This window comes from Bacillus rossius, chromosome 11, assembly GCF_032445375.1.
Source record: "Bacillus rossius redtenbacheri isolate Brsri chromosome 11, Brsri_v3, whole genome shotgun sequence".
In the NCBI taxonomy this organism is placed as follows: domain Eukaryota; kingdom Metazoa; phylum Arthropoda; class Insecta; order Phasmatodea; family Bacillidae; genus Bacillus; species Bacillus rossius.
In genome coordinates this window covers 56,651,069-56,672,343 of record NC_086338.1, presented here as the reverse complement: position 1 = coordinate 56,672,343, position 21,275 = coordinate 56,651,069, and the positions used below count along the sequence as shown (strand labels likewise).

At 39.3% G+C, this 21,275-nt stretch overlaps 2 protein-coding genes across 2 annotated transcripts in view; one reads left to right on the top strand and one right to left on the bottom strand.

The window, feature by feature from the left end:
- LOC134537069 (transferrin 2) overlaps positions 1-21,275 on the top strand; it is a 79,760-nt gene that overhangs the window by 19,884 nt on the left and 38,601 nt on the right. The gene's annotated exons all lie outside the window — the stretch shown is intronic.
- LOC134537070 (cytochrome P450 6j1-like) lies at positions 388-11,099 on the bottom strand. The gene is made up of 6 exons (XM_063377303.1): positions 10,857-11,099; positions 7,879-8,429; positions 4,901-5,335; positions 4,417-4,638; positions 3,004-3,255; positions 388-882 (listed from the first exon to the last, which is right to left on the bottom strand). The coding sequence occupies exons 2-6, from the start codon at positions 8,399-8,401 to the stop codon at positions 713-715; spliced, it is 1,602 nt and encodes a 533-aa protein (XP_063233373.1). The 5' UTR covers positions 8,402-8,429; positions 10,857-11,099; the 3' UTR covers positions 388-712.

Sequence of the window (21,275 nt, the reverse complement as noted above, 5' to 3'; positions counted from 1 at the left end):
TGTTTCCAGTTGTCAGGATCTAAAGGGACTCGTGCGCACTTCAAGCTCTGATCGGCAGTTTTCGGTACGCGGTGTCAGCGTATGTCTTTTGTTTTCCTTTTTGGTGGGTTGAGGTTGGTACCTGTGGCGCCCTGGGCTGTTGACATGGTTCTCTGGGGAGTGTCTGTCTGCTACGAGCCATGGCCTGAGTGGGTTACAATTTATGTGCCGACGGAGTGGCTGCGTAATAAAATCCATGGCTTTAACAAGGCGCCAGTAATGCGCACCCACGCGGCAATTAGTAAAACTTAAAAAAAAAAAAAAAAAAAAAAAGTGTCGCCAACTGCACAAAAATAAAATCTCTCTGTTTAAGTTCCACGCACCACTGCAAAGGACAGTACAGACACATTGCGTCAAATAAGGCCGTTTATAACAATCAAGCATCATGACATCACACAAGCTGAGAATCCCTTTGCGTGAAGGATAACAAAACTTGCGATACATTTGCAGTTGAAACTTATATCGTATTTGTGAAAGATAGGAATATGTCCTTTCTTGGAGTGTTGGAGTTAACAAATCGTTGTTTAGCTTCATATAAACACATTGCGTCCAAAAGACCATTTACAACCAACAATCATCATGACATCGCACAAGATGAGTATCTCTAAACCTAAAGGGTAAGAAAACTTGTAATACAGATATAACATTACTTGGCGTTTTGTTCAATGGAAACTTATATCGCCTTTGTGAAAGATAGAACTATGTCCTCTCTTGGAGTCAACACGTCGTTGTTTAGCTTCATTTCCAGAGGGTAACTCGGAGTGCGCTCGCAGGGTGTGACCTGGTATGTCTTCAGCAGGTGGACGAGGCCAATCTTCATCTGCAGAAAGGCGAACCGCATTCCTGGAGATGGAAAGACAGAAGAAATCACTTACTTTTAAATTATTTCACATTACAATTCACATTTGCAGGGACCGTTAAGTGGGAGTTAATAAACTTTATCTTCCTGTGTATCTATTCTAATAAGACACTGAAATCCTTGAACATGCAGTGAAATTGGCATGTTTCATTCATAAAATGAATGACAGAAAATACTGCAATCTTAAAACACGTGTTTAGTAGAGCCTTCTCTACGATTCAAGAAGTAAAATATTGAAGGAAAAAAAGGGGTTGTCTGTAAAGTCGGTTTACGGACGATAATTTTACGTGATAACGTCATAAGAAAACATTGATGAAACATTGCATACTATTTAATTTTTAAATATTATTTACAGTTTTTGCAATTTTAATTTAAATAACTTGTTTAAATATAATCACGAGCAATTAGTTGAAAAGCCCGCCTTAACCTGTTTGATATTATAGAAGATTTTCTCGCACGGTAGTTGGCCGGTTCTTGCACGCTCGGCTCAGGCGGAACGTGACAATTTTTCGTGCGTGCAGCCGGTGTTCATCGATTTATAAGACGTTATCACGTCAAAAAAGTGCGGGGGGGGGGGGGGGGGGGGAGGGGAATCTCCGGGGCCCCGGTTTTGTTTAGAGATTTTTTTAATACTTGGGTTGACCCTGACAGGAAGACAATTACAAGTCTATTGTTAATAAAATTCATAGGAAACCATAGCGAGATTTGCGATATGCACGGATATTGTTTGCCGTTATGGCCACAGCATCATCAACGGTCTTTTTAAGATTCTTGCGCAGACAAGCCAACAAAGTGACCGGACTTTGACCTTGACCTCCGATGACCTTGAAATGTGACACCTTGACTAAAATATGATACCCCGAATGAAATTTAACACCAAAGAAAAATAGTTTTTGATTACCATATTGGATTATGGAACATTCCAGACAACCATATTGGAAGCAGTGGCGGATCCATAACGGGGGGGGGGGGGGGGGGGGCCACCAGGGGCAAGTGCCCCCTCCAAAAAAAAACAGTTGTCTGTTACATTAATATTGCCGACAAAAATTATTGTTTCTGAAACCAATAAAATATTTTAATATAATTAATGAATTTCTTGTAGAAACATTAAAATCTGTTGGTTGGATTTTATGTGTAGTGTGAGTAGATTAAATACAAATTTAGTAATTTTAAGACATTTTTTCTCTGGCTACTCTGATCTCCTAGAGTGCCGCCTCCGAGGTCAACCTCTGCATCCGCCACTGATTGGAATCATAAACGCCATTTAGGATTCTAAAATCTTCCACCTCTTAGATTCCTCATGCACTATCATTTCACTTATGGAGCAGCCATTATGGATTCAAATAAATATATATATAAGAAATTAAATCTAAACTAATTTCAATAATGCGTTCAATATGTCATCATCGGCTTACAGGAGACTGATAAATGAGGAATTGAAGTCTCTTTTATGAGTTTTACCTATATTTTATAACAATTGTTTTTACCTAAAATAAACAATTTTTATCAAGCAAGAATCAAATGAAGGATGGGAATCGATCAAATCAATAAGCTGGTTTAGTTGATGATTTTGGGAATATATATTTAAAATAATTACATATTTTTAAGATGGCCGACAATATGGTGGATGTGACAGAAATTGACTGTCTGGTAATACATATTACCACTGCACTCTAGTGGGTGGACAATAAACTAATATGAAGGCAGCAATCTCTAGCAGACGAAAACAATATGGCGACCTTGACATCATCCAAGATGGCAGCCTCCAGCAGAGAAACACAAGATGGTGTCCTTGACATGATCCAACATGGTGGCCTCCAGCAGACAGAAACATAATTGTCGCCATGACATAATTCAAGATGGCAGCCCCCAGCAGACGAACACAAGATGGCGGACGTGACATCATACTGGCTGAAGTAATATACCTATACTTTAGTGGTGGGGAAGTAAGTCTGTAGACAGGGCAGTTTTCTGTGCGACACTGTGATGTCACTACATTAGAACAAGAAAACGGACCGCCGACCATTTTTGGACTATTGCAGAAGGGTTTTGAAGGTAATATTACCAGCATCACATCATTCGGGCATACCATTGCCGCTACTTACCTATGCATTTCCTTGATCCTTCTCCGAAGGGCAGATAAGAAAAAGGCGGTCGTTTCCCTTTGTTTTCGGCGGTGAATCTCTCGGGTTCGAATGTCTCGGGGTCAGGGTAGAAACGAGGGTCGTAGTGGATGGCATACGTGGGTATGACGACCGCTGCCCCCTTCTCTATCGTGACATCAGTGCCTTCTAGGGTGCAGTCCGCGGTGCACTTCCTCTCCAAGAAAAATATCGGTGGGTACTTCCGCAACGTCTCTAAAAAAAGTGTTTAGATGAGACTACATAAGTTATACTGTACCGCAATATATATATATATATATATATATATATATATATATATATATATATATATGATAGAAGAAGAAGTAAACCTATGTTTACCCGGGTTAACTTAGCATTATCCACATTTGTAGGGTAAAGTCCGAATAATCACCAAAATAAATTTTAATTTGGCATTTAACCATGTCTTCCCAAAGCTGGCTGGGTAATGTTAGGTTCTGCGTCGTTTTGGTTAGGTTAGATTAAAGGTTAGGATAGGTTAGATTGGTTAAGTTAGTTAAGGTATAAATGAGCTAAAGTTATCAATCATTTTATTTTTCTAACCCGGCTAAACCTAGGTTTACTTCTTCTTCTAGCATTACCTGTAACATATACAATTATGACCCACCCTGGCTAGCTTCACAATTATTCGTTCTACTAATGTGGTGTCGTTTGTATTTAATAAGTACGTACATACTCATAACTAGCACATTATATAAATGTAGAGGTAAATTCATTTAAAATTAAAATTCTAAGGTAACTAATATATTTGATTGGAGAATGATTAATACAATGTCGGTCAAGATAGCTTCGCAAATAACTCATTATTTTCTAACTAACTTTGAAGATTAAAACGAATCTTCTTTTGGCAGAGTTGGCTGCCCTGTTCGAGAGTCGAAGTTTCCAGATCAGCCTCACAGCAACGTCCGCCACGTCTTATACTTCAGAATTAAGAGAAAATCCAGAGCAGGGACACACCACGAATCGAGCTCAGATCACACTGGAGAGCAACGAGTGGTTCGATCGCCTCACCGCAATGATTACGAAGAGACAAAGTAATTCAATAAGTGGTTTTATCTATATTTACGATAATGTTTCACTGTTACCCCTTTAAGAAACTCCAATGATTCACAACTGCAGCATTTTTCCTCGTTAATATTTGATGCCTTGAACACAATCACACCAAAACTCAACTGACAACAGGTCATTGCTTTAAGAACATTTCCTAAGATTATTGGACTTCACGTACCGCATGGCTAGTGCCTCAAAAGGCACGCAAAGCTCATTTCGTTAAGGTGTCTGATCATGGATAGCTTATTATTGCAGTCGTTACCGTGGTGCAAGGAAACCTGTGTTTGTATGTGAGGCATTCCTCACCTGCGACCACCATGTCCAGGTAGCTCATCTCGGACAAGGCGTCGTACGTGACCTTGGAGCCATGCTTCTCAAGGACGTCTTCTATCTCCAGCCGCAGCCTGTCCTGGACGGACAGGTTCAAGGCCAGCTCGTACAAGGCGAAGGTCATGGTGCTGGAAGATGTTTCGTAGCCGGCCGCTATGAAGATGAAGGCTTGGGCGACGATGTCATCGTCATCCAGGGCTGGACCACCCATGCACAACAAGAAATGATCGCAACCCTAACCTCACTTCCGGAAAGTCAGAGTTACAAACTCATGCTTATTATCAAAAAAAAATTGTTTTCAAAAGGAAAGAAACCAACAATAAAGACCATAACAATAAATTGTGCAATAATTTATAAATGTGTATTTGTGGTTTTTTTAAGTGTTTAAAATTGTAAGACTTGCTGACTTAGTATTCTGTACACATCTTTATATGTGTATTTATATAGAATATGCACTTACTGATATCAGAGCCGGCGGTTTTTGTGACTTCCACGTTCATGTATCTGCTGTCCTGCTTGATCTCCTCCTGGTCCTTCTCGTCTTCTGCGCGCACTTCCCCGTCCTGTCGGAGCTGCATCAGGAGGTCCACGAAGTCCTTTCGGACAATCCCACTGGCCCTCCGGTGGTCCACCACGTCCCAGAACGTCCTCCGGACGAGGTCGTTGAGGCCGCTGTCCAAAGTCTTAGCGCCCACTAACTTCTGCAGCCACGGGAAGAAGACTAGAAGCGTTAAGAAAAGCATCTTAAGGCCACTGGGTTCGAATACAAGCTTCATCTTCGTGATGAATACACTGTTGGAATCTTCCAGGGCTTTGGTGTTCAAGCCTAAGGAGCAAGACGCGATGGCGTCCATGGTGTATCTCGACATCGCGTTTTTAACCGCGATAGACTTTCCTGAGAACATAAACAGAAATCGTGTGTCAGGAACATGTATGTGTTTAATGAACTAGTGAGAATAAAAATACTATTAACTTTCACATAAAAAATGAAACTTCACAGAAATCAAGGCAGAATGTGGTAGGTACCACTGTCAGTAAAGTGTAATGTTTGTTGATTGTACTTCACGCTGCAGTATTACCTACAAGGACTTAAGGGGATCGCCTAGTCAGGGGTGTGCTAGTGTCAGCGAGGCAGGATGATAAGTGCGAATCATGCTTGTGTTTCTAGCGCGGCATCGCCTCTAAGCGCAATGCTGTAGACTGGCGCGCAGTTTTCTCGTGGTACATAAGACAACTATGAGATATTAGCGGTAACAATAACATTATATTGCAGAGAAATAAAGACAAAGGTGTAATGCAAGGACTTTGAAAGCTTTCAGGAATTTCAACCAGATGTTACGTGCCTAAATATTAACTCTGAATACACGTTCTAGCCATTTTTACTGTCATAAAGATAAATACAGATTAAAAAGGAAAAATCGAAACTGAACTGGTTACTTAACCGCCCTCAACATATTCTATAAAGCTTTTCGCACACAGATACACTCCGATATCTTCAACAGTTTTCAAATCGTGCGGTTTCTCCTTAAGCTCCTTAAGCTTTGCACACTGTGTGTGTTTTTTTTTGTGCCTTTGATTATCCTGATGTCAGATATTCCATGTTCAACCTTAAAGGACCTGCAATTGCTTTAGATGCAGATTTACTGGCATATACTCCCTGGTGTGGGCTGAGTCCTTCTGCACGATCTTCCTAGAGCCATAGGGAAAATGGTACGCCTGTTCAACACAATCCAGAGGTGTTGGGGAAGGGCTATGTTAAAGAGGGTGACGAGACCCATCCTAGCGTCGACACCACCCCACACGTTGCTCGTTCAGCAACCAATAGCTTCCCTGCTGGCTATGACTCTCCAGCAGGCAGTAGAGGTGTCTGTCCCGGGCCTGACACATCTCTGGGACTCCTCGGATCACCCAGAGAGCCCGTGAGCCGGCTGAGGTCCTATCCAGTTTTTATTGGCTCTCCAGGCTGGTGCCGGAGCAATGATGCTGCTTACACGTCCACACTCCTGATGACAGTACAGTACAGTACTTAAGGGATTTCTCCCCCTTTCGTTTTGTTGACCCAGCCCTCTTAGCGTTAGCCTTTCCGGCCTGGGGCCCCCACAGGCATGGATACGGATTATGCCATATACGAGAAGCAGGAGATGAGTTAAAAATCCAGCCATGACCAAAGGCCAAGGCTACCCATCCCAACTTAGAAACAACCTTCACCCCCCACCACACTCAGCTAACTTGTCAGTTGGCTGCGTCCTAAGCCCTTAGACGTTATCAGCATTGCTGGTGCCTACCCCATTCTATCACATCACACTGGGACCCCTCAATCACCCAGTGAACCCGTGGTCCAGTGGAGGTTCTATCCAGAACTCTCCTAGCTTTCCAGGCTAGTACCAGACGCTCCTGATGACAGTGGGATCCACTACACTTGGGCACTAACTCTGTTCTCACAGGTCTTTGTACTGCCAGACTGTGGGACTCAAACCCACGACCCTCGCGCTTCAGCATAATGCCTCAGCCACCACCAGCTAACTCTGAAGAGTTGCGCTCATCGAGGCAGTAAGTGATGGTTGGGAGGTGAAGCGATGCACGGGGCAGTGAGGGGAGCCAATTGTTTCAGAGGAATAAGTGTCCCTTTTGACTACATTACAACAGCCACATAAGACATAACACTGGTTTGTGGAGGGGGGAGGGGTTAAGATCCAAAGTATGTCGTCATGGTTTCAACAGTTTTTAGACCATAACAATTTAAACCCATTTATTTTCCAAATTTTGCTTCGTCAAATTAACGGAAATTATCTGAAGTTAATAGTGAATGGCCACTACAAATGGTCTCCCCTGTGAAGTCACAGGCTGTTGGTATTGAATCCATTTTTTTTTTAATGTTTACAGGTTTTTGAAAATACCATTATATGAGTTGCAAAATGTGTTAATGACTAATGAGGGTTTGCAACCACTCTGCTTCCACCCTCTCTCCCCCCCCCCCCACATGCACCACTCAACCACCTTGGATAAACTTGGCGGCTTGTTTGTCTAGTGTTCTGTACAAAATATGGTCATTAAAGTGAAAAATGAAAATTAAATTTGTATTATCTTTTAACTTAATGTGCGTATTTCACTTCATGATTTCGTATTAGAAAATAAAAATAATAAATTATTTTATTGCCACATATAATTATGCGATTCTACAGGAAATTTTGATCTTGGGCATTTATAAAACTGGTCTGAGGATAATCTATCAAGAAAGAATATCAAAATATCCTAAAATAAATTAACAGAATCATCGTTGTTGGATTATTAATGTAGTTTGACAGTTTTTCTTCTTCAAATTTTCCGGTGGCGGGTGTCCATAAAAGTAAATAGCCCACGTCCCCATGAAGTCTAGAACCGCTACTGCCCTCTCTCACGAATGCGAGGTTTGGTTCGCAAACACAAGTTGTTAGTTACCTGCCGATACCTCCTGGTCTATGTGCGCAAGCAGACCTTTGCTGCAGGCGTCTACGAGCTGCAGCATCATCTTGATCTTGCCCGAGGTGAAGGTCGGGGTCATCTTTATCCTCAGGTGCTTCCACTTCTTGCCCTTGGCCGCGACGAGGCTCTTGGCGAACAAGGGGTCGAACCTCTCCGGCAGAATGAAGAACCGGTCGAGGAAGAGGTGGGAGTTCTTGGCCAGCACGCCGCGCACCACGCCCAGGTCGCGCGCCATCAGCACGGGCCGGTGGAACACGAAGAAGCCGACGGCCGGGTGGCCGGCGCCCTGGCTGTAGATCCTGCTGACCAGGTCCACCAGGCTCTCCCTCTGCAGAAGCACGCCGCCCAGGTTCCCGACGAGCGGGGTCGGGTCCACGAAGTGAACCCCCCGGCGCTGCCAGTGCTTGTGGACGTGGCTGAAGTAGACGTACAGCACGGCAACAATCAGCGCGAGGACACCCACGGCATCGGCCGCCAAGGAGCCGAACAGCATGGCCATCGTCCCGTGCCTTTGCCTCGTGCGGGACCTGCAATGCGAACAGATGACGTTGAATTTTGCAGAGGGTTCGTCGATGCAAGGTTAACGAATCTTCATCAAATATGTGATAACTGGTTCTGTTTCTCGGTCTTTGCTGGGGGAGTTGAATTGTGTACCCTTGGGAAGGGCACTTTTCATACTTTTGGTGGCGGTAGTGTAGCTGGGTAGAAACTGGAAAGGTGCCCTTTCCGATTTCTTAAAATGTTTTAGTTTTAATGCGAATATGGACTGGAAATGTATCCCTTCGTAATGGTTGGGTTAGGTTAGGTTAGAGGGGATAACTTTCACGATTTAAAAGCGGAAAATAATATGCATTTTAAGAAATCGGAAAGGCTACCTTTCCAGTTTATTTTCTGCTGTGTCATTGTACCGAAAATCCTGAAATGTACCCTTTCCGAGGAGATACCTTTCCAGTGTATATTTTCATTAAAACCGAAATATTTTAAGAAATCGGAAAGGGTATCTTTCCAGTTTCTACCCAGCTACACTACCACCACCATATGAAAAGTACTTTTTCCCAGGGGATACAATTCTATCCTCCTTCGCTTTGCAGCTTTCAGTTCAGTTCCAGGAATTACTTCAGGTAGGCTCGGGAAGTGTGTGTGTTGGTTTTTTGCAGGGATGGAGGAGGAAGAGGGAAGTCATTTGGGACAGTACAGTCGCGTTTAGAACTTTGTAGCCGAGCATATACTATACTTAATGGCAGGTAATATATCCTTAAAGCACATGTCTAATCATAGGTGTGTGTCTGTGTCGATGAGGCGGGATAATAAGCGCGACGTTCGCTGGTGCTTCTAGCGCGGTGTCTCCTCTGGACTGGCGCGCTGTCTTCTCGTCGTGCACAGGACAACTGGTAAATCTGAACGATGACCAAAACATTATATAGCGAGGAATGAAGACAAAGGTCTACTGCTTTCAAGAATCCGTACCAGTTGTTTTACGCCTGAAAATTACTCTGAAAACACACCTTTTAGCCATTTTAACTCTTCTAAAAATAAAATTTAAAAACTTAATCCGAAATCAAAAGTACTTTTAGGCCCTCATCGAACTCTTAAATGCTTTCCATAAGCAGACCCCAATCGGATATCTAAGTTATTTTGAAATCACATTTATATATATATTTTTTTTTTTCGGAATTTTTCAATGAGAAACAGTGCAAAACTGCAATGGTGTATGCCCAAAAATTTGTCTTAAATCAAATTTACCATTTACATGAATCATTTAAAGAACGTAGGTAAGTCTGTAGGTATTAGCTTAGACCAGTGGTTCCCGATATATATATATATATATATATATATATATATATATATATATATATATATATAAGGCCAGGGCGCCCCATGATCAATTTTTGTTTTGGCGGAACCTCAACTCCTTCAAAGGCAGCTATATTTGACAATAATTGTGCCTTCTTTGTATGACATTCGTCCTGACTCAAGGAACCCCCAGGGTTTGGGAACCACTGACTAAGACTTCACGTCACTACAACACACCAATTAGCCGATACAACTCGTGGGAGATATTTCTTTCCTCCCTGCCGAACACCAAAACGTAGTCAAACTAGCATTACACTTCAGATTAAATCTTAGGGTGGATTAGGCCCTGCCATCTTGAAATTTTTCAATCTTTTTTTTATAATTGTAATTTTGATCAATTTATATAAATTTCTTTGACATGTCAAGTCATAAATCATAACCCCCAGACACTCTTTACCTTGTTGCAACCACATAATTACTAACAGGTCTAATTATCTAATTGCTAATAACTTATTATTTCATACTGGCTAGTACAACTGACATGATGATAATCACACCAGTTCACAAGTGTCGACTTCAACTTGTAGCCAAAGCTAAGCCCTATTCCACGTCAGACAAAAAACATTCAGCAGTTATTGGTTATCAAAATATTTGAAAATGCAAAATAGCGAGGCCTGATCCCTCTTAAGAAACACGTCAGGCCCCTTTGTTAAATTATACCACATAACACTCCGGCCCTTGGTCAAAGTGATACTGCAATAGCGTGGGGTGCTTAAAATGAAGTGCAATGAGCGAGTCATAGGAAACTCGATCTCGGGCAATATTATGGATTGGTGTGTACGCCTCTGAGTACCTACATGTTCAAGGCAAACGGCAGTCGAGGCTGTACCGTTACGATGCATAATTATCTTACAAATTGTGCATGTGATTCATTTAATTAATTTTTTTTTTACTCCATGGTTGCGGTCAAAGACAACCATGTCTATATGTACATGTCTGTTTATGAAGAAGGAAGGTGGATTCTAAGGAAGCTAAAAGAAAAACGTATGTAATCAATGCCGAGAAGATTGAAAAAAAAAAAAAATTACTGATCCTATCTGTTGGGGAATACTAAAGGAATCGTCGTAAGGCAGAGGAATGGTGTCGATGGTTGTACTCACTTTCCGACCGAACTCTTCCCCGAGAGCAGATGGCGTGGACTGCTAGCCGCAGCTGGGGCGTTGCTGCGGCCAGAGGCTGTCTGCTGCGTCACGCCGCTCGTAGATTGATCCCAAGGCCAGCCTCCGCCGCCGATCCATCTGTCCGTTGTGTCGGCGCGGCAGATAAGCTGTCAGCCAGTCGCATCAGCTAACTGGTGGCAGGGCCCCAACATGGCCGGTGCTACCGTTGCTATGGCAACGGGGCCCATGGGTCTAGGGGGCCTGCGAAGGAAAGGAAAGAAAAAAAAAAACTTAAAACAAAAAAAGTACCTAGACAATTTTAAATAAATCATAGAAAGCAATTAAACAGTAAGGCCTAAATTTAGTTACCGATGAAATATTACACCAGAGTAATATCATTCGGAATGTGCTGTGCGTACAGAACGTGTCTGAATCTACAACTGTGAGTAACAAAACCACCACCAATTGACGTGACACCATGTTGACAGTGCAGAACACTTACACTCATTTATTTGCCATTATTGAAAATAAATTCACGTTTACAATCGAAACACTGACTTAAAACTAGTTTTAATGTGTTTTAAAAATAATTGTGAAAAGGTTTTAAAAAATATAACTAAAACAATGTACATAAAGGGAAAAAAAATATTTTTTTTATCTCTGTTAGAAAATAAAGGGGGGGGGGGCATTACTTCTGCAACGGAGCCCACATGATGATGTGGGGGGCCTGACTGGTAGTTTGTGTAAGTGTAGAAGCTTGTTTGCACTTAAGTTTCAATTAGTACGTGGAATTTCAAGTAATACGAACTTAAAATGCAAAATTTCTAAGCTATACTTCTTTTAAGAGCCTTATAAAAAAAACGATTAGAGTGAATTTTGACGATGCGCGTGCACCATGAAACGAAATTTTCACAGGATAAAAAAAAAAGGCCACATACAAATAAAAATGTTACGTAAAACTTAAAATTATGTATGTGCTTTTAAACCTTATACTTTAGTGACTGGTATTGTATACTGGTCCATTTCATTAAAAATATATTTATTTATTTATTGTGAATATTAATTATGGAAATTGTGTTCATAAACTTTTTTATGGTATTTATATAAATTAGGTTAGGTTATACTTCTTTAGGTGCTTTATGAAAAAAAAAAAATGAGGATGAATATTTATGATACGCGTGCAGCATAAAACAAAAATTAACATTTTTTGAGTATATCGTGTACTAGTGCGTGTAACTACATATGATTTTGTTTACACATTTACCATGCGTGTAGACAGTATTTGTGGAAGGGGAGGGCAGAAGCCAGTCCCTCCTCTGGAAACTATTTTACAAAGATAATGCTTGAAAATTCATTTTTAGGCTAGTTGACGATCCCTTATGTGTTTTTTTTTTTAATTCCTGCAATTGTAATTTTTGTAAAATAAAATTCTTTGTCTTAATAAATCTGGCAAGCCTACCCCCCCCCCCCTTTTTTTTTACCGCTATTTGACACTTATTGTTACAGAAACAAGCTCCTCCTTTGAGTAAGCTTCTCTGCACTTATACCTGTGCCTTGTTAATAGAAGTGTAAACAAATATACACATAAAACAAACAAAACACAAATTGTTTAAAAAACAGTGTAGTACATTGAATAAAATTTCAACTGACAAAATCATTTTAAATAATAGGTAAATTAATTCAGGATGTAGTTTCGGACTACACTATTACTCATTATCATATGTCATGATAAACCTCAGCCTGTTTGTGCCTTAGGAAAGGAATAGATCTCTCTCCCGAAACGTTCGCAACTGTTGGTTTAGGAAACATAATATACTGTGTTAGTCTGAGCTATCATCGTTGTGGTTTTCAAAATATCTGTTTTGTCGCTCAACTGTGGCTTGCGGTGTTCGTCCGTGCTGTCGTCTCTGTTTTGTCACATCACTGTGTCTCTGTATAGTCGTTGTGTTTTCAATTCTTATCTGTTAAGTTTCATCGTTGCGTTATTCTGTTTGCCGTTGTGCACCGTAAATTTTCTTTGTAAATGGAACAGAAATTTTCATAAAAACTTAGATATTTTTTTTAATTTGTACATTTACATGAAAATAAATGTATCACTACAAAATATTTAGGTAGACTATCATTTATGTTTTGTGTTGCCCCAGTACCTCCAATATTTAAAAGTTATTTGTAAACCCTTGTTTGAATAGCTTTCCAGTATTAACTGCGCATATTAAGCTCGGTAAAACAAGAAAGCCAAATTGTTGAATATTTGATCGATTATCTTTTCCATGGTTTAAATTTTTTTTTTTTGCCGAATGTACGCATCAATTGAAGTATATAAGTATTAGCCAATTTTTGTAATACATACTCAGTGGTTATACCTCGATAAACCGTATTTCAGATGTGATAAATTAACCAAAGCTATGTGGTGTACAAAGTTATAATATCTTTCTTTTAAGTAGTATTGCAAACTATTCCTTGTCTTTTCCAATAGAATCTTTTGTAAAAGTACTGAGAAATAAATTCTGTGAGTTGTCAAAAAAATTTTCTCGTCTTTATTTACTGTTCTTGTTGCTAATGTCTCATCGTTGTTAGACCACTGTGTCCGCCTGTGCTAAAATAATTTTTTTACCAATTCTTTCAACGTAATTTAATTTTCTGTTTGTTTTAAATGTTTTGATGTTCCCTTAGTTTCGCTTGTTTTCTGTATGTTTGCACATTTATCTTTCTTGTCTGTTATTGAGGTTTCTTAGGACATACATTATAATCAGAAATGGTGTATGTCCTAAATTATATATATAACCAATCTCCACAACTGCAAGAACCATTAAAAAATGGTTGTATGTAAAGTCCGTTTACAGACGATAGTTAAACATGACAACGTCATAACAAAACATTGATGAAATGATTGCATACTTTTATGAATAAAATTGAATCATGTTTATTGAATTATCACTATTTTGTATGGATACAAAGAAGGAGTGAAATTAAATCAACAAATAATTGATAAATTTACTTTTATTTGCTCTCATTAATTCAAATATGTTTATTACTTTAACGAACAGATTTTTAACTATAACTTTTATACATGTTTGCTATTTAACTTCTTCCAATCTGTGTTATTCTGTTAAGGATAGGACGATGTTAGGAAAAGTAGGAAACGAATGGGAGTGTTTCAAGTTTAATGTGCCTCGAAAAAGTCAAATCGATGGTTGTTCCAGTCGAGTGGAAGAGATATAGATGCGGCGCAAGCATACAATGAGCGTAACGGGACACAGCGTAACGGGACAATGTGCGTAATGGGACACTTTTTTCGTGCGTGCAACCGGCGTTCGTCGATTTATTAGACGTTGTCACGTCAAAAAATAAAATTAAAGTATTTATTTGGTATTTTAAACATGTACGTTTGCAAAAATTGTAATAAAAATAAGATTATATATTATTTCGTAATAATCTCACAATATCAAGTGTAGTATGTATGGAGAATTTAATTTCATAACGAAATTATTATAGCTACTTAAGTTGTTGAACTGAATAATTTAAATTAATAATTTAAAACAACAAAATTATAAGAAAAGTGAAATCTCTTGTCGTAGGATATTTTTTTGGACGAAAATAAACATACACAACCATTAAATGAACTTTTGATACTGTAAAAGTTAAAACATAATACATGTTTTATACTATTACACGTAGAAAAATTATACATCGAAAATAAAAACACCTAAATCCAATTTTTGTTATAATTAAAATTACAAATAATTAAATTGCGATGTGCAAAAATATTAAATAAAAACTATCTATATTTGTGTACTCAAATTAGTTCATGTTTAATAATCCCGATTATTTAATTAATTTTCTGAGGGTTTCATTGTATGAAATAAAACATTTATGCTCCTGCCTAACCCTAATGTAAGCTATTACCGAGAATTCTGTACTCAGGAGTAGGTACTGTAAGTTCCAATAAAATATAATTGTATTCAAATAATGTGAATATTTCTTAATAAGTAAGCAAATCACACAAAACTAGTGTCATCTAAATTATTAGTCTTCATAAACTGATCGATTTAAGGTCAGTACTATCATTACCTAAAATTCCGGCGATGTCAGTATGAAATATATCTTTTAATTTGACATCTCCAACACTATCAATGATTTAGTACTTAATTTAAGATTTTGAAAATACCTTTTTGCAAACAGTTTTTTGAATAGCTTTCCAATATTAGCTGCGCATATTAAACATGGTAAAAAAAAAGCCAATATTGAAATAACAAGGTTAACTTTTCTTTGGCTTTAAAACCAAATAAATAAAATGTTATACAATAACTTCATGCTTGTAAGCACACACATATTTTAACTAAACACACTCTTTTAATATCTAAAAATTATTTCAAAATAGTTTTACCATCAACAGTGCAAGCTCTTTACATATATTTTTTACTAGTCTATATAATTATTGTACTGCGGGACTAAGTTTATTTACAGAAAATCAACTACAAAATTACCAGACTAGTTATACAAATTATATTTCACTGTTATGAAATTACATAATACATGCTGAATGAACAACATAAGAACACATAAATTTGTTTGTTACTGAGGTTAGATGTTACTGCACGTGTTCATGACACACGAAACTACAGTAAACTCGTGTAATAACATCATGTTAGTGTTAATAAGGCTGCAAGTATTCGCTCTACCACTCTGGTTCTGGGGTAGAGCGCCTGCCTTGTGACTTGTAGGACCCGGGTTCGCGCCCCGGCTCCTCCAAGGCGGATTGCCCAGATGAAATGGTGGCATTTTCTCTGGTAGGAATACAATCCCTTGCAACAAGTCAGGCTACCAAAAGAAACGGTGGGTGGAACAGAAAAAAACCTACCAGGTGGCTTCCAAATGGGGAGCCCGTTTCTTTTCTTGGGCTCCCCATGCGGTGGCCATTCCGGGGGTTTCTCCGGGGGAACGGAGTTTTGTAAAAATATTTTTTTTTGTTAGTTTTTAGTAACGGTAGCATTATCATTCCACCATGTTATAAATAAAGCTCAAACAAACTTTTTTTTGCTTTTGTACATAAAATATTTGAGTTAAGTGTGTATTAGTCAATGAGTGTTATGTGTTCAACCATTTATCGGTACATATTTTCTTGAAGTATTATTGACAGTTAAATTTTTTAGTTACAAACTATTGACCAACACATTTGTTACGTAGTATTTTAGACGTTTTTGACGAAAAAAAAAAATATTTATAGGCAATTGAATTTTATTCCCTAAACATATCGTCTTTAACACACACAGTATTATGTGTATGAAAATGTTTTAATTATCTTACAAATAGATGCTTTGCAGTCAAATTTGCAAATGCAATTTCATGGTATTAGATGTTCCCCAAAGTAGTAGTTTATCTCAACAACTCTTTAATATTTAGTAAATGATATTCCAACTGTAATCGGAATTGATCAAGAATATATGCGGATGAAAAAATATATAATTGGGAAATATGTTTGTGAAACTATTCAGCAATATCTTTCAAAAAATTTAATTAATTTTACCTGGAATTTCAAAATTCTCAAATTTGTTACGATTTTGACAACGAAGAAACATGAAATTAATTTTTATGATAGAATGCAAACCATATCATGAAGTATCCAGTGGCATTGCAGTTAAACCTAAAAAGTTTCAGTTTTGCAATAAATTAAATTCTACTTATTTTTACAACCCAAAAACGTTAAAAATGTTATTTTGGCAGCTAATTATGCAAAACGTATGCGCTGTATATATACATTTTTTTTTTCGTGAAAGTTAAACACTGGAAAAAGTTTAAAATTTGATCAGTGATTAATTTAAACATGAAATCATGATCTGAAAGGGAAGGCACCCCCCTTAACACTCGATTTTATTGGTATAAAATTTAAATGCCTTCTAGCTATAGCTAACGAGTGCCTCGTTCAACGATAACTAATAGTACGTTGATCTGATTTTTGCTGGTGCTCGTGCGAACGTTTGTGACGTCATAACAAATTTTACGAGTACACTGACATGATGTTATTCCACGAGTTTACTGTAGTTTCGTGTGTCATTGACACGTGCAGTAACATCTAACATCGGTAACGAACAAATTTATGTGTTCTTATGTTGTTCATTCAGCATGAATTATGTAATTTCATAACAGTGAAATATAATTTGTATAACTAGTCTGGCAATTTTGTAGTTATTGTATTGTATAGACTAGTAAAAATATATGTATTCAATAAGAACTTCTGTGGATTAATTTACGAAGCTATCCGCGAGCAATTTTTACGTCACCATAATTTGACCCATAAATTATACGAGTAAGTAGCTATATTATTTTGTGCTTGCGACAGGAATGACTTGGTAAAAAACAAAACTTTTTGGAAGGTTTAAAATGATTTTAAATGCGTTTTTCTAATTGATTCACGCTCTCCTTAAATTGGTGCAGGATGTTGCATTATAAACTTTATAAACGATATAATCTGGAATGTATTAATTTTTAAGAGTTTTTTTAGTTGTAAATTTTTATTAATGCGAGCTGGCAGTTCAGTAATGTTTCAACTAAATTTAATTTAATGTATTATAAATTTTTATATATATTTTAATAATATTATTATTGTAATTATTTCATAATTTTAAATTATAGTTGCATGTTTGGTCATGAATTGTAATTTGATCTTTGTTGCCATATTATATTTTTTGCAGCATATACATTTGTATGCCTTTTTTAAAAGAAATATTTAGTAAAATAATTTTGGTAAATCATGATAGTGAAAATCGACTTTGATTTCACGAAATTCCCACTTCGATACAGCACGTTGATAAGTTGTCTAATATATTTTTTTTTTTACCTTAACACTTTGGCTAGGTTAATGCAGAAATATTTTGAATTTTTTGGAGTTAGTTTGAATTTAATTATTTTTGGAACCTATTGGGTGTTGAGATTTTGTTATCTGCCTTGTGAAGAAGGTAGATATCACAAATAAATTTATCTCGATTTTTAATAAATTAAATAATTAATATTATGCATGTGTTTATATTAATATTGAAAGTTATTGTTGATTTATATTTTACATTTGTTTGCATTTTTATTTCACTGACCGTATTTATATCACTCCAGCCCTTTTATTATTTTATGTCTATTAATTATTTGCATGCAAAATTAAAGTTATTTATTTTCCCACATAAAAATAACTACCAACACGTGAACATAAGTACAAGGACCCAATTTTTAAATGTCGCGTACTGAATGCATGAAATTATATGGTATACAAATTTGGATTAACTATTCCTATGTATTTCTGTGGTTTTTGGGAAAACACAATTTTTATTGAATTAGTGAATTATTTATAGCAGTATGGTGTAGATATGTGAGACCCCACAGGAATTTTATTATGAAAGTGTAAGTCTCAGAAAAGATAGAAAAAAAAATACCATGTCTGTATACCGAGACTGCAAATGCCTCACAGCAGTTCAGCTAAACCTTTCGTTGATGTGGTTAGCTGTGCGCATCTTGCTAAAGCCGACCACCAGTGCTCCCTCTGGTCGAACAGGCCATTAAGTCCCATCGACGCCTTACAGGTACAGGTGCAACGAACATGCCCGTATGTGCAGTGCGACACTGAAAGTGTAGTGTCGAACGGCCCGCGCCGCCGATGTGTCGATATCCGCCTGATGTCATAAATAGAACCCAGTGCACCTAATTTGAGTTTTATTTTTTAAGATTTTTGACTTAAGAATGTATCGTGTTACTTGTATTCTTGAATGACTTAAGAATTACCTATGTTTGTCTTTAGTATGATTGTAACTTAACATTGCATAATACATTAATAAAACGAATGTATTGCCCTTTTTGAATTAATATTTGAGCCTTGCAATGTTACCTCTTTGTCTCTCTAGCCTCTATACACATGTTTACAGGCCAAGTGATTGGCCTTCTTCTCTCGTCTCTGTCTTAGGAATTTAAAATTGTGTCTTAGGGTGGTATTCCAAGACATTCGGGTAAGGTGGCATATAAGCACTACCTTGTTGGGATACAACTGTAACCTTACTCGCAGACCATATTTCAGAACATGTCCAAATCCCATTCCTGTTAGGTTAACGAAGAAGCAACCGTTTTAATAAACTGCGCCCTGGACGAGGCTAGAAACTGATTTCAATGCCTTCTAGCAGACATGAGCAACCATCGATATATTTACCACGCCATACATCCCACAGATAGCAGCACTACCACGCGAATTATAATTTTACTTTTAAGGTTGTTATTATTTGTCTTTGTGACCATTAAAAGTCTATAAAATGTATTCCAGGATAGTTTCGCTACCATAAAGTTTCATTTGGCACACCAACACACTTGGTACATTCCCCAATTATAAAAAATATGACTACATACGAGTTACGAGTTTATGGTGCCAGATGCGGTTCAGCCATTTGGATAAAACCAACAAAAAAATTGAGCTCTGCGCATGCGCATAATTTGAGCGATAGAACGGCAATGGGTAGGACACAAAAATTCGTTGCCTAAAAATAAGGGACTGGCCATGTCCTATCGTGCACTAGGAATACGGTTAGAATACAAGTTTAGTATTTTCAGCACCATTTCCCTAATTTTTATATCTTGGAATACCAGCCATAGGACACCAAAATTGATTGTTTACTAATAAGGGACTAGCCTTGTCCTATTGTGCACTAGGAATATTGTGTCTTGGAATACCGATGTTAGAGTAATTTGAACCAGTGTCTTTAGATTTCGATTCATGCTTCTGTATCTGACAGATAGTTCAATTTTGTTCCTAATATATTAGTCAGCTTCGTTTAAAGGGTGTTGTGTCCTATATTTGACCTCGGCCTCCTCTCTCTGCAACCAACATGGCCGCTTCACAAGGAAAGCTGTATCCCAACAGACTTCTCTACACCAGCCATGGGATATAGGCTACGAGTGGTGCCGCAAACATAACATAGATGGCAGCACGCATCCTTTTGAACGTTTATAGCAGTGCATATGGATTTATTAAGGACTATATAATATAACATGTGTGTCAGTGCTATATATGTTATAAGTAAATAATATCCTAGTGTGTGAATTCCTGGGGAGGGCACAGGATGGCCTGTTTTTCTGTATTGGGGAAAGATATGTCGCTCTGTCAGTGATCATTGTAGGGAGGAGATCTATATAAGCTCGGTACAAATTGTGCCTAGCCAGAGCTCCTCTCCAAGTATTTGGCAAATATAACTTGGTGAAATTGGATACAGAGGAAAAGTTATTTAATCCATCTCTTGCTCTCAGCTCTCTTCCTCCCTCTGGAGCGGCCTTCGGGTGCTCGCTCTAGAAGCTCTTTCCTTCCTCCCTCTGGAGTGGCCTTCGGGTGCTCGCTCTAGACTCTCCTCCCTCTTTCCTCTGGAGCGGCCCTCGGGTGCTCGCTCTAGACTCTCCTCCCTCCTTCCTCTGGAGCGGCCTTCGGGTGCTCGCTCTAGACTCTCCTCCCTCCTTCCTCTGGAGCGGCCCTCGGGTGCTCGCTCTAGACTCTCCTCCCTCCTTCCTCTGGAACGGCCCTCGGGTGCTCGCTCTAGACTCTCTTTCCTCCCTCCTTCCTCTGGAGCGGCCCTCGGGTGCTCGCTCTAGAAGCTCTTTCCTCCCTCCTTCCTCTGGAGCGGCCCTCGAGTGCTCGCTCTAGACTCTCTTTCCTCCCTCCTTCCTCTGGAGCGGCCCTCGGGTGCTCGCTCTAGACTCTCCTCCCTCCTTCCTCTGGAACGGCCCTCGGGTGCTCGCTCTAGACTCTCTTTCCTCCCTCCTTCCTCTGGAGCGGCCCTCGGGTGCTCGCTCTAGAAGCTCTTTCCTCCCTCCTTCCTCTGGAGCGGCCCTCGAGTGCTCGCTCTAGACTCTCTTTCCTCCCTCCTTCCTCTGGAGCGGCCCTCGGGTGCTCGCTCTAGACTCTCCTCCCTCCTTCCTCTGGAACGGCCCTCGGGTGCTCGCTCTAGACTCTCTTTCCTCCCTCCTTCCTCTGGAGCGGCCCTCGGGTGCTCGCTCTAGAAGCTCTTTCCTCCCTCCTTCCTCTGGAGCGGCCCTCGGGTGCTCGCTCTAGACTCTCTTTCCTCCCTCCTTCCTCTGGAGCGGCCCTCGGGTGCTCGCTCTAGAAGCTCTTTCCTCCCTCCTTCCTCTGGAGCGGCCCTCGGGTGCTCGCTCTAGAAGCTCTTTCCTCCCTCCTTCCTCTGGAGCGGCCCTCGGGTGCTCGCTCTAGAAGCTCTTTCCTCCCTCCTTCCTCTGGAGCGGCCCTCGGGTGCTCGCTCTAGACTCTCTTTCCTCCCTCCTTCCTCTGGAGCGGCCCTCGGGTGCTCGCTCTAGAAGCTCTTTCCTCCCTCCTTCCTCTGGAGCGGCCCTCGGGTGCTCGCTCTAGACTCTCTTTCCTCCCTCCTTCCTCTGGAGCGGCCCTCG

What these genes read in the sequence shown, in the direction of transcription:
- LOC134537070 (XM_063377303.1), bottom strand. Translation starts at nt 8,401, where the DNA reads ATGGCCATGCTGTTCGGCTCCTTGGCGGCCGATGCCGTGGGTGTCCTC. An exon ending in CCTGGACATGGTGGTCGCAG is followed by an intron (nt 3,256 to 4,416) that starts GTGAGGAATGCC and finishes CACTTTTTTTAG; the next exon opens with AGACGTTGCGGAAGTACCCA. An exon ending in AGGATCAAGGAAATGCATAG is followed by an intron (nt 883 to 3,003) that starts GTAAGTAGCGGC and finishes TTCCATCTCCAG; the next exon opens with GAATGCGGTTCGCCTTTCTG.